Raw genomic sequence first — 17401 nt, 5'->3', positions numbered from 1 at the left:
AGACTCTGCCAATCTGGAGATAGGGCCATCTCCTACCTCGCCCACCAGACGGCCAACCTGTGGGCCAACTTGGTTCTGAGAAGACGGGACTCAGTCCTGACTCGGGTAACCAGAGCGGCTGGTGGAGAGGTAACGTTGGGTCTACGTAACGGACCGTGGCTGGGTTCCTCCTCTCTCTTCCCCAGAGAGATGGTGGACGCTGCGGTGGAAAAGCGGAGAACTGAGGACAGTGACCGCCTAGTACACCAGGCAGTTTAGAAGACTTCTGGGCAGTCTTGATCAACTGTGGCCAAGCCTCGGAGCTTGGCTAGAGCTTCCTCTGCTCTGAAGACGCTAGCACCGTCGAGGGTAGTGTGAGGAAAGACCCAGTCTTCCTCTTTTGCTTCGAGAAGTGAGTGTCAGCCCTCCTCTCAAGCCTCCTCCTCTCACGGGAGAGTGGCTAAGCAAAAGGGGAAGAGAGGGAAACGCTAGGGATGGCATTCACCCTTTTCTGCTGCCGGAAGTGGGTGGGTTCCTGGCGAGCCATTGGGCAACTTGGGGCAGCGCTACAGAGCTGAGACCTGGGTAGTGGATGTCCTTTGGGAGGGATACCTACTGCCCTTCGAGTTGAGGCCACCCCTCACTTCACACCCGGTCCACCTTCAGACGTACATCCCCAGTTCTGCCAGGGACATATCACTGACTCAAGAAGCCAAGACCATGCTGAGCAAAGGAGCTGTGGAGATCGTGTGAGATCAGTCACCGGGTTTCTACAGCCGTCTCTTCCTGGTGGAGAAGTCTACAGGGGGCTGAGAGACTAGTGATAGATCTCTCTCCCTTGAACCATTTTGTTCGCCAGACTTGGTTCATGATGGAAACAGCACGCTCAGTGCTCTATTCCATCAGGGAGAAGGATTTCCTGCTTTCGGTGGACCTGAAGGATGCGTATTTCCAAATACCCATCCACCAATCCTCCAGGAAGTACCTCCGTTTTATCCTCGACAGGATGGTGTACCAATTCAGAGCACTTTGTTTCGGTCTCTCAACCGCCCCACAGGTGTTCACGTGAGTGTTCACTCTGGTGTTGTCTTGGGCCCAGTCAGTCGGGACACGTTTGATGAAGTACGTATCTCGATGATTGGCTACAGGACAGAGATCGACTCCTCGACTTATGCCGCAATCTGGGGATTGTGGTGAATGTAGAGAAGTCAGATCTCGTACCCAAGCAGCCAAGCAGAGGATAAAGTACCTGGGCATGCTGATTGATACGGTAGCAGCACAAGTCTTCCCCGCAGACTTGCGGATCAGCAGGTTCAGGGAGGCAGCCAGACGGTTCCTGTCACGACAGGAACAGTCAGCTCAGCAGTGGCAAGTTGTGATCGGTCACCTGTCGTCACTAGAAAAGTTAGTTCCTCATGGGCATCTTCACCTGCAGTCTTTTCAGTGTAGGCTAAAGGAGTGTTGGTCACAGGCAAGAGACCCGCCATACCTCCCCGTCCCTCTCAAGGAAAGTTATGAAGTTTTCTGCCATAGCCTATCTCCAAGTACATTATCTTAAGTTTCTATTAAGCTGTTTTTCATTTTACATTTCTTGCATTTTCAGACTGAGTGACGGAGTTAGATATGGCCATTGCTAACAACTCTGAGGAAATCAGATGGATTGACCGAATCAGGGCTATAACCTTCAGAGAGGCCAGGGATGCTGGAGCATCCTTCATTTCACGTTCCTGGATAGTTAAATACATTAAAAGAGATGAATCCTTTGTTAAAAGAAACTGGAACAAAAATACACGACTGTCATCGTGAAAAGAGTGAGAATCTTGGAAGGCCTGAAGTCCTTTCTCAGGAGTCAAAAGACATCATAGCTGAGGCAGTGGGTAGACCAAGAAAGTCTTTACGTAAATTGGCGCTTGAACTAGAAACAAAAAGGGGAAAGAAGAGAAGTTATAGTGCTGTATATTGTGAGTTTAAAAAATCTGGTATCAAGCCATTTCATGTTAACAGCAAGCCCAGCATCACTCAGCAACAGAGAGAAGACCATGCATGGTTTTGTGGTTCATTTCTTAAAGATTGAGATGAAGCCGGCTTTCTCCATGTTGCCGCATCAGATGAATTCTTCGTCATTTGGGCTGCAAAGTTGGATGATATCAGTGATGATGTGCGCTATCGCCAAGTTGTGAAATTTCCTGAATGTTTGGGAATTTATCTGTTTCACAGCCGAACGGTTAATATGAATCATCAAAGAAAAAGGACATTCATGGAATGGCGAATACTTCAGAGAAACTGTGCTTACTGGTGGAGTATTTCTATTCCTCAAAGATCCTGAAAATGTGTTATCTGTTGAAGAAGTCACATTTTTGCATGATAGAGGCACCATGTTTCAAGGCTCTTCAGACACAGGAGCTACTTCGAAACAGTGATATCGATTTCTTCTCATCAAGCGAATTTCCAGGTAGCTCCCCTGACCTTAATGTGTGTAAAAACATTGGTACTAGGTATCCTAAAGAATTGTGTTGAAGTGCACACAGTGAACTATGATGGTATACCAAGCCTCAATGACCTGCAAAGATAGGTGAGCAAAGTGCTCAGGGAAATGGAGTTTGAGTCTCAGCTTTTTTGCAATTCGCTCATACTCCTCAATAATGCAGGCTGTGGTACAGGCAGATGGAGGCCGCACAAAATATTAAACACTCAGAGAGAAACTTGAATAAATACCTGTTCTGAATTACTTTTGTTTTTGTCCATATCAATTTTAGTTTATGCTGTAGAGGGCGGGGGCTCTAATTTCGAAACACCCTTAGAATGGCACCCAGACCTTCTACTTCTGCTGGTAGGGACTCCGAGAGTGCTGCCACCACGCCCCGGCCTCCTGTGTCAACCACATGTGAGGATCCTCCACGATGCAGTGAGCTTCTTACATCTTCATGTGTGGAGGTTATCCAGCGGCTCCTTACACCGAAAGACTTTTTGCGAGAGGCTGTGACAGCAATGTCAGGATATCTCAGGAAGTCCTTAACGTTGTTGATCAGACCAAGTGGGCCATCTTCCGTGTTTGGTGTCGTTGGAGAGGTTGCTCTCCTCTTGGAGCCTCTATCCCCTTGATTGCCGACTTCTTACTCTATCTCTGTAGAGAGAAGCTGCTTTCGGTCTTGGCAGTAAAAGGCTATCGTTCGGCCTTGAGCCAAGTCTTCAGACTGAAAGGAATCGATCTCCCTTCCTCGGAGGAACTTTCTATGCTTATACAAAGCTTTGAACAGGGTTGCACTCTGGTATTGGTGAAGCCTCCTCCCTGGGACATCGTTGCTGTCCCCAGGTCTTTGAAGAGAGCTCTTTATGAACGGTTGTCCCGTGCATCTGACAGGGATCTCACCCTGAAAACGGTTTATTTTCTTGCCCTTGCTTCCTTCAAGCGAGTCAGTGAGCTTTATGGCCTAGCCTATGCTGTCGCTCATACTGAGCGCTGGACTAATGCTTGCTTCAGCTTTGTCCGTGAGTTTGTTGTGAAAACTCAGAATCCGGCCCAGGTCGATTCTCGGTTCTCTTTGTTTCAGGTTTTAAACCTGAGCACGGTAACTTCTCTGTCCTCTGAGAGAACTGAGGCACTATCTCCAATGGACCAACTCTGCTCGACCCAGCTTACACCATATTTTTGTGAGTAATGGTCCTTCAAAGAAGAGGGTTACGAGAAATACCATTTCACATTGGATTTGAGAGGTGTTTGCCGTGCCCTCTCCCCTCCCTCTTCTTCAGTTGCTGGTACTAGTCGAGTGAAGGCTCATGATGTGTGTGGAATGAGCACATCTCTTGCCTTCAGGAAGAACCTCTCTGTAACCCAGGTGATAGAAACCAGCACATGGTCTCGCCCTTCCACCTCCACCAGGTTCTACCTTCGAGATTGTACCCACAGCTACCTTGACACAGCTGATCTTGGTCCTGTGGTAGCCGCTCAGCAAGTAGTTTAGCTGCCTCCGTGCCCTCAGAGGTTGGAAGTATCAAATAGAGGATGAAGGCTCCGTGTCAGGCTGGGGGTGAATATGAGAGTATGACTGGCCTATTTTCTCTTCACCTTTCCCCCTTACTTGGGGCCACAGTATCGAAACCCGTTCTCTGGCACTGATTTCGATACTGGTAAGCATTCCATGTCCGACTAGTGATTTTTCTGTAGACACACAGAAGTCAGTCTCCACACTCCTTTCCGAGGGGGAGTGTGCTGCAACCCAACAAATGTTATGATTATATAGCCTGGTTTTGGTTGCCAGAGAGAGTTCTATGCTCACGCCTTTGATACCTTGTTTGTGCTGACTCCTGTGTTTTTGATGGTCAGTTACTTCAAATACAGTACATATTAATGACTACCAATTTTATAACCTATGATGAGGACATGAAACAGGATTGGAACTGAAACTGATATGGGATCGTAAAATGTATAAACAATTCTTGAAAGTAATCACATTGTGAGAAAGAGGCTAACAGCTTAGAAACCTTCAGGGTAAGGGTTCTACAGATGATCAATACCTTTTATGGCTAAGACTTGTAGTATAGTATAAAAAGTCTGACCAAGGTGTAAACAAAGTTGACAGACAGACAGGGTATTCAGATAAAATACATTCAAAACTAGGATTAACACTAAGAGAAAGGTGAAGTGAAAATGTTCAAGTCCTAGATCATCAGTACCAAGGAGGAGTCTACTAAGAAAGCCAAGACTTAAGAAGCTAAATACCTGCTCAGAAACAGAAGAACTTGAGTTGCAGCATACCAAAACCAGCATAGAGTAATATACCTCAATCTTACATGATTCAAGTTGTGCAAATTCACAAAAGAGCGAACTTTTCATTGGAACGTAACTAATTATCATACGTGAGTATTTCACAGACACACTAACACAAACGCAACATTTTCGAATCCTGGAGAAACCCTGCAAAGGTATTTGTTAAATTATTTTATGTCATTTATAAGTTTTCAAGCATTTATGTGTAAATTAAGTAACATTAAATAATAAAGATAATAATTCTCTCTCTCTCTCTCTCTCTCTCTCTCTCTCTCTCTCTCTCTCTCTCTCTCCACATATGTACCAATCTTCACACAGTCCTCTAGTTTTACCAACCATTTATTATTTTTAAGGGTAATGTATTAAGTTAGCTTAATATTTATGTAAAGACTATCTCTCTCTCTCTCTCTCTCTCTCTCTCTCTCTCTCTCTCTCTCTCTCTCTCTCTCTCTCTCTCTTGTAATCAGCGTAGCAAAGTGGTTGAGGAGACCTGTAAAAATATAGATTTCTTTTTTCATGGGTAATGTATTAAGCTAACTCTTAAAAGAAATTACAGTAACTTTACTTTTATTTAAAAGTTAGCTTGATGCATAGGGAGCATAATTAGGGTCATATTTAGTCTTCAAACTCTAGAAGTAAGCATTTATTACCATATTTAGAGACTGTCCCAAACTTACATGAAACTTCCCCTCGCGCAAGGGGGTCTGGAACCTAACCTCGAGTAAGTTTGGGGTGTTACTACAATTTACTAGAGGATAACCATGACCATGCATGAGGACTCAGGTATTTTGATTGAGAGATGCTTCAGAATGAGGGTGAACATTTGAGATTTCTTGCTTATGAGTGAAGGAAGCAGGGGTTTGTGCTCTTGTCCAGTTGTGATAATAGTCATGGTGGAATGTACCTTAGTAGATTCTTTCAGAACACTGTAAGGCAGTAGGACTTATCTTCCTACCTGACTTCATTGCATAATTCAGGATGTATTTTGCATCAGGTAAGCAACAGTGACTGTGGATGATTGAGTCCACTCAGCCTTTGTTTTATATTTCAAGTATACTATCTGGCACAAAGGAGACGACTTCAGTGAATAGTAGCCTTCATTAGATTCATCTTAATATGTCAGTATGAGGCTGCTCACTAGATCACTGTTGCTTTATTGTGTTCTGCCTTTCACTTTTTTATCCAATCCCTTGGCCTCTTCCTATTTAAGTTACTTTAATAATATACCATGCTCCAGTTTTAAACACTAAGAATAGCTCTTTTGGCCAAGCCCTGCAAGAGTGTGAAAGTTTAGCTCGGTTAACCAAATAGGGTTATTCAGTTATCAAGTTGATTATAGTTGCCTAGCTTTGTCAGAGAAAACAAGACTGAAAACTCAATAAAATGAAATAACCCACACACAAATAATAAGAAATTCATTTATGAAAATCACTCTGTGCAAGTCAAATTAGATAGAAAAAAGAAATATAAATGAATGCAAAGCCAAAGATGATATAAGGCAAACTAGTGGGCAGACACAAGAAGTGAAAGAGCTATCAGCTAAGACTTTTGGGGTTGGGTGCACATGCTATAATCTACTAAGAGCAATTGACATTCTTCTTTTTCTTTGTTTGGAATGTGGTGTCTGGGATTTCATGGATTCGCAAATCAGTCAGTGTTGACACACATACATACTAATGGATTTGTGGTGATATGAATGGATTCTATAGTCAATCCATCACCATAGTTTTCGTAATAACCTAACCATATCTTCCAGATTGCTGATCATCATTTAAGTAAATTTGAATATTATCTTCAAGAAAGGAACTTCGGCCAAAGCTTTTCAAGTTTGTCCTCTGCCCTATCTGCTTTGCCAAGCCTTAAGGAAGCTTATTATTCATCATTTTTGGAAGTTTTTGGTAAGTGCTTTACTATATTTAATAGGATTGTTGCCTAGATATGAGAGCAGTATAAAAAAAATTCAGTCCTATAGTTAAAAAATATTTATGATAAAATAAGAAATATTTTCATAATCCCATTGATAGTATAGAGCCGTCTTTCATAATTTGAATGGCCCAGATGGATGTTCTTTTTTAATATAGACAGAAGCAGAAGACCTCTGACTATGTTATGCATGTGTACCTTTTACCTATCAGGGTGTCGTAACTGTTCTTAGTGTTTGGATAGGTTGAGTGTGACACAGCAAAAATAAAGGGATTGGATTTAAACACTTATTCTGTTTCATGTGGGTGGAGTCTTCTACAACAAATGCAGTCCCCGGTTATCGGTGGGGGTTTTGTTCTCGGTGAGGTACTGATAAGCAAAAACCGCCATTAACCGAAACTTTGTGATTTATGGGGTTTATGGGGCTGATAACCAGTTAATGACACCTCTGTTAGGTATGTTATGGTGTCATAACTTTATTATTGATGCCCCAGAACTCTGCACATTATGGTGCCATGAATCATCAATTTTTAATGGTGCTGGACAAGTGCCATAAAACCAGATCACCATTAGCCGAGTCTGAGGATAATGGGGGACTCCCTCTATCAATTACTAATAAATGAGGCATTGTGTCAGAACCATGCAAATCATCATGTTTTTGCCTGTTATGTTGAATATTATTTACACCCCAATTCTTACCATCCATGTTGTCATAAAACAGGCATTATTTTTGCACTGGACTACATATATTGATGATTGTTAATATTTTGATTATTGTATTACATATCACACTGGATATAGTAGAAGAAAGGATAGTAGTTGACAAGATAAAATGAATGGCTACCGTATATACTTGCATATCCTGCGACTTTTGAAGACTTCATTTTGTAGCTAATTTTAAGAGGGTCGCATCATACACAAGATATAAAATTAGAGTATGTAATAATCACATATTAGTATTGCGTGATAAAAAACAAGCATAATGAATATGCATCTTTTTCATGGATCTTTTAAAAAGTTATGCTTTACTTCACTGCATCCTATAATATATGTATTTTCATATTACTATTTGTTTTGTATTATAAAATACAAACATAGCAATCAATGTTTTGGTTTGGAAATCAGCTGTGGGCAATTGCAAGGTAAGTTTATTTTGCTGTATTGAACTCAAATCAGAGTGACTCTTGCTTCTAGTTAGTGCAAATGAATTTCAAGATACTCTATTTATATGGAACAAGGTTATTTTACGTCATACAAAGTGTTTTCAAGTCAAAATATCACTTAAATATGTATCGTTTATGAACAAAATTTGTTATTTTTTTTCGTTAGTAGATGGCGCTGAGGGCATGTTTATTGCGTAAACAAAAATCAAGAGATTCGTTTCAATATTTTTACTTGATCTCATTAGAATATTACGAGCTTTACGTATTTATCTTTTATTGGAGTGAAAACAGTAAAATGTGTTCTTTCATGCCCAATAGCTTTGATCAAAACATGTTTCTCGCAAATTTTATTTACAGTCGAGTTTGGTGGTACTATACCAAAGTTGGCAAGTGTTTCATCCACGTTGCTGACGCACGATAATAGTCATTAGCAGACCAATATTCTTTCTTCAGCTTCAGCTAAAACTTACAGCTTAAATTTAGCAGTATATCCCCTTACCAATCTTCTCTCCATAGCGAGTAAGGATGTAGTAATGTAAAGATATATAAGTGGCATAGGCATTGAGGCACAACAAATGTGCATTAAAGCAAGTAAAGGTTTTCTAGTTAAGTTTTTAAACAACATGTATTTTGTCTTACAAACCCATTCTGCTAATGCTTCACAACTCCCAGATTGGGTGGGGAAATAGAGTTTAAGCTGCTCCTTATGTAGACCTTGGAATCTACCTGTCCATTCACAGTCCAACTTGACTGCTGTTCTTGTCTTTTTCTCCTAAGTGTTTGAGATTAAATTAATTTAGAGTTCTGGTCCCCATTGAGGGATTCTCCATTCTTCTGTGTTCCTCTTTCACAAGAGGTTAGATGAGACTTGGCATGGTGTCTGGATGGCAGGAACCTGACCATAGGAATGTCCCTTCATGCTCCTCTTCCAGAGATTCTTCTCCTCTCAGACACTTTGATCGAAGAGTTGGGAGGGGGGGGAAGGAGTTGGGGGCGCTCACATGGAAGATCTTCTGACTTCAGGCATTTGGAATTAAAAATAGAAGCAACTTCACATCAACATCCTGGAATTGAAGGTGGCTTGTTTAGCTCTTCAGGATTTCAGGATCAGGTACGTAACAGCATTCCGTGGTCATGATCTGACAATACCATGGTGGTAGCTTACATCAGGGGGTTGTTGTGGCTAGATTAACAAATAAAGTAACAGTAAAAACAAGGGGGCAGATAGTTTCAAGTGAAAATATGTAAGGCTATTTAGACAAAGTTTTCCTCAATACATGCTAATTTTTCTAGAACTACTACATAAGCAAGCAATGGAATTTTGGTCCCTTTATTTAATAAAACAGGTCTACCAAAATTATAGCAAATGACAAATATAGATATATGTACATATACAATGCAAATTAATTTCCTGGAAAATAAGGAACTTCCAAAGAAAATATACCACTTTCACACGACACACAATCACACATCAGTTTTCTATAACTGCTGAATTTACACAATCAATATAAATACAATCAATTAACTTTGCATATAAAAAAATTATGTACTGTATATTTTGCAATTTAATATACAAAACTAGTACAACAATAATGGAACACAAATATATATTGCCCTTTATAGCATTAGGGTCTTTAATTCAATTAGAAAACAAAGACAATAGTATTCATCAATAACAATAACTAATATAGTCCATTGTAACAAGAAGTATATTTTTGTTAACAGAAATACCACTTTACCAGGGATTCAATTTGACAATATGTCTGTACACTGAACTCGGTATCTTGCCTTATAACACCAGGGACTACAGTATATTATCACAATACATAATTAATGTCCACCTTTTCAACATTAACATAAGCTTTCTCAAAATTGAAAATATTATCCAAATTACGCCTCTATTAATTTTCATTATACTATACGTGATATATTGATACAACAATGCTCTTTACTACGGTTGTGCACCAGGCACTGGTTTAAGTCACAAAGTCACTTTAAAGGCTATTAGGCTATTTTGAAAGCTAATTCATAAGAGGAATAAGAACCATTCATAAGAGGGGGAGAAATTCCTTGCCCATAAAAAAAAAAAAAAAAAAATTAAGAAATAAAAGTAAGCATAAAAAAAAATATTAGTTAAATATTAAACTTTTCCAAACAAACCCATTGCCTTACTAAAAAAAGTAACCTACCACATTCCCCCTTACCAGAGCAGGTAAACCTGTATACCGTTCTCACACTAAAATCCTCACTTTGCTATCCATTCATACGCTTCACTGGACCTTGACTTCTGGTCCATGGCTTCTGTCGTTCAGTCACCCCTCAGTTACTCTCTCCTGTACTTCTGGACTTGAACCACTCAAACTTTCTGGGCTTGAGGTTGGTTCTATCTCCTCAGTATCCAACAACATGCTCAACACTTTTCCACTCTCTCTCTCACCACTCTCAGCCTCTGATACAGACTACAGGGAATCCCCCAGTCACACTACCAGTCTCTTCGAACTCTTCTTCGTTCACATATATACCTACATTCATCTTCTCCACCTCTTCAGTCAACTGAAAACCACAAATACATACTGTATATATCTTCAATATCAGTTAACTCTAACCCCTCTATCAAATTACTTCTTCCTTCAACAGATGTCCTAGTAGCTATTAAATCAATCCCTTCTGTATCCCAAACAAATCCTTGAAAATCATATTTGCCACCCACCAAACTTTCATCAAACAACCTAGCAAAAGTCTTCTTTCCAATTCCATTCCTTTACACTCTCCCCCTTTTTCCGATGTTTCTTCCTTTTTGTAACCATCACTACTTGTTAATTTCCCCAGAAACTATCCTTATTGCCTTCAACAACTTCCTTACTTTTCTCTCTTGCTGCCCTCAACAACTCCCTACTTTTCTCTCTTGCCAAGACTTCTATTATAGGATGTATTTTTAAATATTCTGGGGGTTCTCTCCATTTCCTCAACTGATTATGTGATGAGCTTGTATTTCCTCTTTTTATCTCTTTTCATTTTCATGCTCTAAGATATAACTCAACCCATTTGACCAAACCATTTTTACTACGTATGGTCCATATTAGCTTGCCTCCATCTGCTCCTCCTCGCTTAAACCTTAATCTTGCCTTGACAAATCTCTCATAATTCATTATATATTCGCTCAGAGATATCCCATTCATTCTCTTTCAGTCATTATTCATAACAGTTCACTCAAAATTCTAATTGTTCTCTCTGCTAACCCATTTGCTCAAATGGTCGTGCAACAAACTCAGGCCCACTGTCACTCTACATTCATACAGGCCTTTTCACACACAGGCAACAAACTTGTACTGACTACCCTTGTACATTCGTACTCGTATTCTTCACAGGTACACAACTCAGAAACTTACTTTTTTGGTCCATCATCACTACTGATCCTACATTCCTTCTTGCAGTTAGGAGGAAGGAAACTCAATCAATTGCCAAGAATGAATGAGATGACAGTCATGACTGGTCCTGCAAGCAGACGGGAAGATCGCAACTGTATGTCATTAAAATTCATGTTGAAGAAGAGTGGGAATGTACTCCTATGTTAGACAGCCGGATCCTAGCATAAAAACCTTGGCTGCAACCTGAACACCTAATGTCTCGAACATCCCAAAACACAAATTCTGAAAGACTAAAACATTATCACATTCCATGAAAATGTGTAAGCAGATAATATCAAAGATACATAAGATATTAATGTCATAATATACAATTGTTTTCAACTTATCTCTTGGGAGACGGACCAGCATACTCATAACACAACCAATGACAAAGCAGGGGAAAAGGCAGTAACTACTAGAATTCACATCCGCCTCAATGGAAGTCAACACGAGAATCAAGGAAGGCCGTCTAAAAACATTGACGTCCACAGAACTTCTTGGCTGAATAAATATAAATCAGAACAGTCGTAGATAAAAAAAAACCTGCTTGGGGAAGGAAAGCAAAGCAAAAGACCACTCTCCAAGGAGGTTGAAGAAAGACTGGTGCATCAAGAGGTTCCAAACCTGGTCAGTGACCAACATCCACTTTGGACACGTGTGAGTTGCCAGATGCCACACATTCCTAGCATGTACTCTGTGATACTTTCCTCCCTGACACATCACGTTACCACGTCTGCACAAATTCTCCTTAAATATGGCGAAAGCAACCTCTCTTTCATACACTCCACCAACTTGAACCTCCCTATATGGTCGTATCTATCGTGTACCAACTTGCAGATTCTACTGAATATTTTCTTATCCCAATCTTTCCTCAAGCTTTCTAACTGAGATTTGACGATAGTTCTTAGCAGCCTTACTCATGGCCAAGGGTTCGTCTGATAAAAGACTGTAATTTTACTTGCCTTAGCCTCACCCAAAAAGAGTCTGGTAGCTTCATGGCCTCTCTTTAGAGGTGAAACACTCAAAGGGCCGGAGTTCGGTAGCTTTTGAGTTTATTCCGGAATTTGTGGCCAAGACTCAGAACTCATCAGTCCTCAATGACAGGTTCGAGTTTTTTCGAGTCCTTTTCAGTTCCATCCCTTGGAAATTTGGTTAATGATGATCATAGTGAAATGCTTTTATGTCCAGTTAGTGCACTATGCCACCATCTAAAGAATTTGATACGTACATCACATCTGAATGTCGAAGGCTTGTGTGTAGTACTGGCCAAAACAAGAAAGAAGTGTCCAAGAATGCCATATCCTTTTGGCTATGAGAAGTTATCAGAAGTGCGTAGTTATTCTAATGTAGCAGACAACTCGGTGTGATATAGCTGAATATCCCAGGGGTTTCGGCCCCTCCATCGCCTTTAAAAAGAATCTGTCAGCTCAAGGGGTTTTGAAAGCTGGTACACGGAATCGTCAAACCACCCTTACCTCTTTGTACCTAAAGGACGTTGCACACAGGTTCTTAGAGACTTTTTCCTAGGGTCCAGTGGTGGCTGCCCAACAGGTTGTTTAATTCATTCAGTGTCCCTTGTGGGACAGGTTGTATCTAGTCTAGTTGTTGGTATGAAAGAGGTTGTGAGTGCTGTGAATGGCTTACCTCCTTTCTCCTTTTCTTTCTTCACTCCGACAGTGGAGAGAACAACTTTCAGTAGCTGGATCTGTCTACATACAGGTGAGAGGGCTGTCATTTTATTTCTCTTAATTTCATGCAATGAACAAATTTCAGAAATAGAAGCAAGGTCTGTATTCTCGCAATAAGTGAGAGAAGTTTCTTCATAGAGCAATATAGTTAACCAGTTGATTGTTGTCTACAACAAATACAAATCATCCCATACAAATCCTCCCTTTCTTCTCGGCACACTGAAGAATGGAATTCCAATTGTGTCAAAAGGCCAGATGTCTGGCTATTAGGGAAATTTTCTCCTTTCAGTCAGAGGCATCTGACTCCTTCCTGTGCTCCAACAATGGCCACGATGTAAGCCTAGGTGAGCCAGACCTCCAGATGGTCATAATTTACTTTTCCTCCCACCAATAAGTAATTCTCCTATTGTAAAGACTGATGGGTTTGTATTTGTATAGGAACAAATCAAATTTTCTGTCGATGTGTATTTTTCCAAACATACAAACCTGAGGTCTTTACAGTAATGGCCCACCTCAGCCACCCCTCATTCAGTTTCCCTGGGCTGGAAGAACACTGATGCATCACAGGTTCCTTAAGGGTGAGCGAGATGTGGCTCCGCATACTCGCTGAGCCCATTGGATGACACTATGCATTACTACGCCATACATTGATCATATTATGTTTGAATTTTTCATAACTGGTTTCCAGCTAGTGCATGAGAAAATCCCAATGTAAAGACCTCAGGTTTGTATGTTTGGAAAAATACAAATTGATTAAAAATTTGTGATTTTGTCCTCCAAAAATGATAGTTTTTACAATTAGAGATGTTCTGCATGAGGTAGTTGAAAAGACAACTAATTTACATTGTTGAAATAATTACTAGCTTATAGTTAGTGATCATTGTACAGGCAGTCCCCGGGTTACGACGGTCTCGGCTTACGACGTTCCGAGGTTACGACGCTTTCCAATTATATTCATCAGACATTATTTCCAGGGTTATGACGCCTACAACGCTCATCTGGCAGATGAAATATGACACCAAAAATGCAAAATAATCAATATTTGAAGGTTTTTTTTGATGAAAAATGCCATAAGAATGCAGTTTACATAGTTTTCAATGCACCCAAAACATTAAAAGTAAGGTTTTCTTAGGATTTTTGACGATGTTCCGGCTTACAACGATTTTCGGCTTACGACGCGTCTCAAGAACGGAACCCCCGTCGTAACCCGGGGACTGCCTGTAATTATAATGTTGGTAAATAGAATCTAAGTAGATTTAGTACTGGTTTAGATTGATATTTTTTTATGAATTTGCAGTATATGATTGTTTTGGTGAATTGATTATTCATTTAAACCCAGTTACTCCCTTCTTTAGTTTACACAAGAAAAGTTTCCTATTTGCCTTTGAAATAAGCAAAAGGCTTGTTATGTGTCTAGGTCAAAAAATCTTCTAACCTGATGATCTGATTTGTTTTGGTCTAGCATAGTTGGTACTAATCTTTGTTTCCCATTTATAAGCTGTATGAATACATTCTTTATTTTCAGAGCCATGGAGTACTGCTGTTGAAGAGGACCATGGTTTCCAAGAGGCTGTAAAGTTGTACAAAGTAGCTCTGAAGCTTTATCCAGAATCCCCAGATGTAAATTATCTGCTTGCAAAAATTTTGTACAGGTATATCTGAATTAGAATTTTCAACAAAGTGCATTGAGAAACCTCCTATACAAGTTTTTTTTTTTTTTTTTTTTTTTTTTTTTTTGTAAAGTTGAGGTGGTTCAAACCTCTTCCATAATATTTAGGGACATTTTTCAACAAAATATTTTTTTTAGTACTTCCAAAGAGATAGATTTTATAGTACTTGGAAAGTTATTAAAATGTATTGCGCAATTTATTTTTGTTACTTTTAGCCTCCTTTCATTATCTGATGTCCTGTGTTTGAGTTTATTTAATTGCAATTCAAGAGTGCATCATGTCTCAGGATGTGTGGCGTGCATTATTTCGTGAGTGTCTAAATGGAAGGGGAAGTCAGTATTCTGACGAAGTTGCTCCTCTCTTGGTGGCAGTGGATCAGGGAATCAAGCCCTCTCTCCTCTGGGATGTGTGTACAGCTGACACATCAGCTCTTCTCAGTCTCCTTAATCAGGCTCAGTCTAAAGGTTTGCTGATTTCCAAATTGGCTTTAATAGAACTTGATTTAGATGTATTGATTGTAAATATTGATGCCTTAACACAAACTCTTACTAGCATCACAAGTGCTAGTCCAACGTGGTTAATTGACATTAGTGAAGCAACACCAAAAGTTTCCAGCAGTGAAAATCACCAGAAATTCCGTGTTCACCTTAACTCTCTCATTTCTCAGCTTGGAGTACTTGATTGTAAAACATCAGAATCATCAGAAAATTCTACCAAATTATTATCCCAGAGTGCTGGAAATAGTTGTAGCAGTAGTGTAAACACAGAAACAAACCGGCTCACTGCCACAGCTAATTCACCAGGAGTCAAAGCTATCCAGGTTAAGTTACCAAGTGATATTAATTTAAGTACAGTATTTGGTTGTATGTTAGGTTATCCTCATATTTATTGGTGGGAAGGGGAATCGGATGGGAAAAGTTTGTCAGGGATGCCTCTGAAAGTATTCAAGTTCAGTGCAAATTGTTCCATTGATGGATCACTAATCGAATTGTTTTCCTTTAGTATACCAGAAGCAATGGAAATTGAACTCCGTCCAGGTATTGAACACTGGGGTAATGTGATGAATATGAAAGTGGAAGAAGCTGGTAGCTTTTCCAGTGCTAAATTCAAGTGTGATTCTGTTCTGTGTCTTTCTGTAGCCTTATAGCTTGCTTTTATGGGATATTTTTATATTCCAATCTCGCACCTTTCATACTGTGAAAGTTGGGAATTTCATTATGATGTTTTTCCTGCAATATCTTCAGAATTGAGGCTTAGCCTTGTGGTCCATGTAAGCAATTAAGAATCTGACTTGTCATTCCTTAGTTATAGACCAGCTTTTCGTTGATTTAAATGATGTTTTCACTATTGACTAAGAAAAAATGGCAATTTTAGGATTCTAAATTCAATAAGATATAATAGTAGTTAGGACATATCAGCTTATATTGCTTACAATAAAAAAAAAATTGGTCAGGATTCTCGGCAAAGAACTGCAAGGTAATTTGGCATGGGTATCAGCTAAACTTATTAAATCCATGAAGGAAGGATAAGTGTTGGGAACGGTAACTGAAAATAATATTTTTTTAGAACACCTACAGTATTTTTATTTCTTTAGATGATTCATATTATGATATGGCACACTGCATAATTTGGCTCTATAGATAAAATTTTTTTATCCCCAGAAATTTCTCATGCGGAATAAGGTTTAATTTAACTGAATTTATTTCATTAGTTTTAGCTCCTAAATCTTTAAAGCTTCAAAAGTATGATTTAAGAGTTTGATTAAACCAAACTTTTTATATATATATATTGTAAACAGTCATAGAAATTCATTTTAATTTAATTTATTGTTTCTATACAAGTACAAACGTTGGGTCTTTATATAGAAGCTAAATCCTATTTAAAGCCCTTTAGGTTTGTATGTTATGAAAAATACAAATCACTAAAAAAAAATTTACCATTTGTTCCTAACATACAAACCTGAATATCTTGACATAGGATTTGTTTTTATCAAAAGACCTGGCTTTTATGTTAAGAAAAACAAAATTACTTAAAAAAATTTGCTAGTTTTTGCATGCTTGGCCATGATTTTTTATTTTCAGTACATTTCTAAGTTTCATAGTCCAGTTATGTCACAAAGTCCATCCTCTATTAATTGATGAATTAGGACTGACAGGTGGGAGTTCTATGCAGGGAAATAGCCCTTCCAATTTGAAGATGGTTTGAAACCTAGAATAAAAATTACAAAAGACTTAGAGCATTAATTTATGAGGTAGAAAACAGCTTGAATTTATGAAAACTGTAAGGTGTAATTTTGTTTTAAGTGATGCCCAGTTGGACCCAATAAGAGGATGTACATCTGAAAACAAAGAAAAAATTATTAAGTGAAAACTGACTTAAGAGGGAGTATAAAGAAATACCTTTATCAATATGGACCTCCACTAGGGAAATGGATAGGTTAGATTATGTATGAGGTTTTTTTATAGCAACCTTTCATCCTCAGCTGCTTTTTGCATTGTTTTTTGTGTTTATCTGTTTCCTCTTGCCATTTTCCCACCTAGTTGTCAAACTTCTTAAACTTGACTGCTTTTCTATGTTCGGTTATCATTTTAAGATCCAAGCCTTGAGGCAAGCCCCAGGAGAGTCAGATTGTAACTCAGCCGTTGTCATAAACTACCCTATATTATTATGATAGTGAAGTCTCTTTTATTTCAAAGTACTAAGTAGTTTTGAGGTAATGATGCAATTATTAATCCTCACTATCTTTGACGAGACAGTTTTTTATGGCAAAATCACCTTGTAGTTGTTTGTAATCTAAATGCTC

The 17401-nt window shown here is 39.2% G+C and overlaps 1 protein-coding gene across 2 annotated transcripts in view; it reads left to right on the top strand.

Annotated features, from left to right (window-relative positions):
- Positions 1–17401, top strand: part of LOC135220773 (protein arginine N-methyltransferase 9-like) — a 140387-nt gene that overhangs the window by 62298 nt on the left and 60688 nt on the right. For both annotated transcript variants that reach the window (XM_064258242.1, XM_064258241.1), the window contains exons 3-4: positions 6504–6645; positions 14454–14580. In XM_064258242.1, coding sequence (XP_064114312.1) covers positions 6504–6645; positions 14454–14580 — 269 coding nt within the window. The remainder of the gene's footprint in view (positions 1–6503; positions 6646–14453; positions 14581–17401) is intronic.

This window comes from Macrobrachium nipponense, chromosome 2 (genome assembly GCF_015104395.2).
Source record: "Macrobrachium nipponense isolate FS-2020 chromosome 2, ASM1510439v2, whole genome shotgun sequence".
In the NCBI taxonomy this organism is placed as follows: Eukaryota; Metazoa; Arthropoda; class Malacostraca; order Decapoda; family Palaemonidae; genus Macrobrachium; species Macrobrachium nipponense.
Note: the sequence above shows the minus strand (reverse complement) of the source record. Positions and strands in the feature narration are given on the sequence as shown.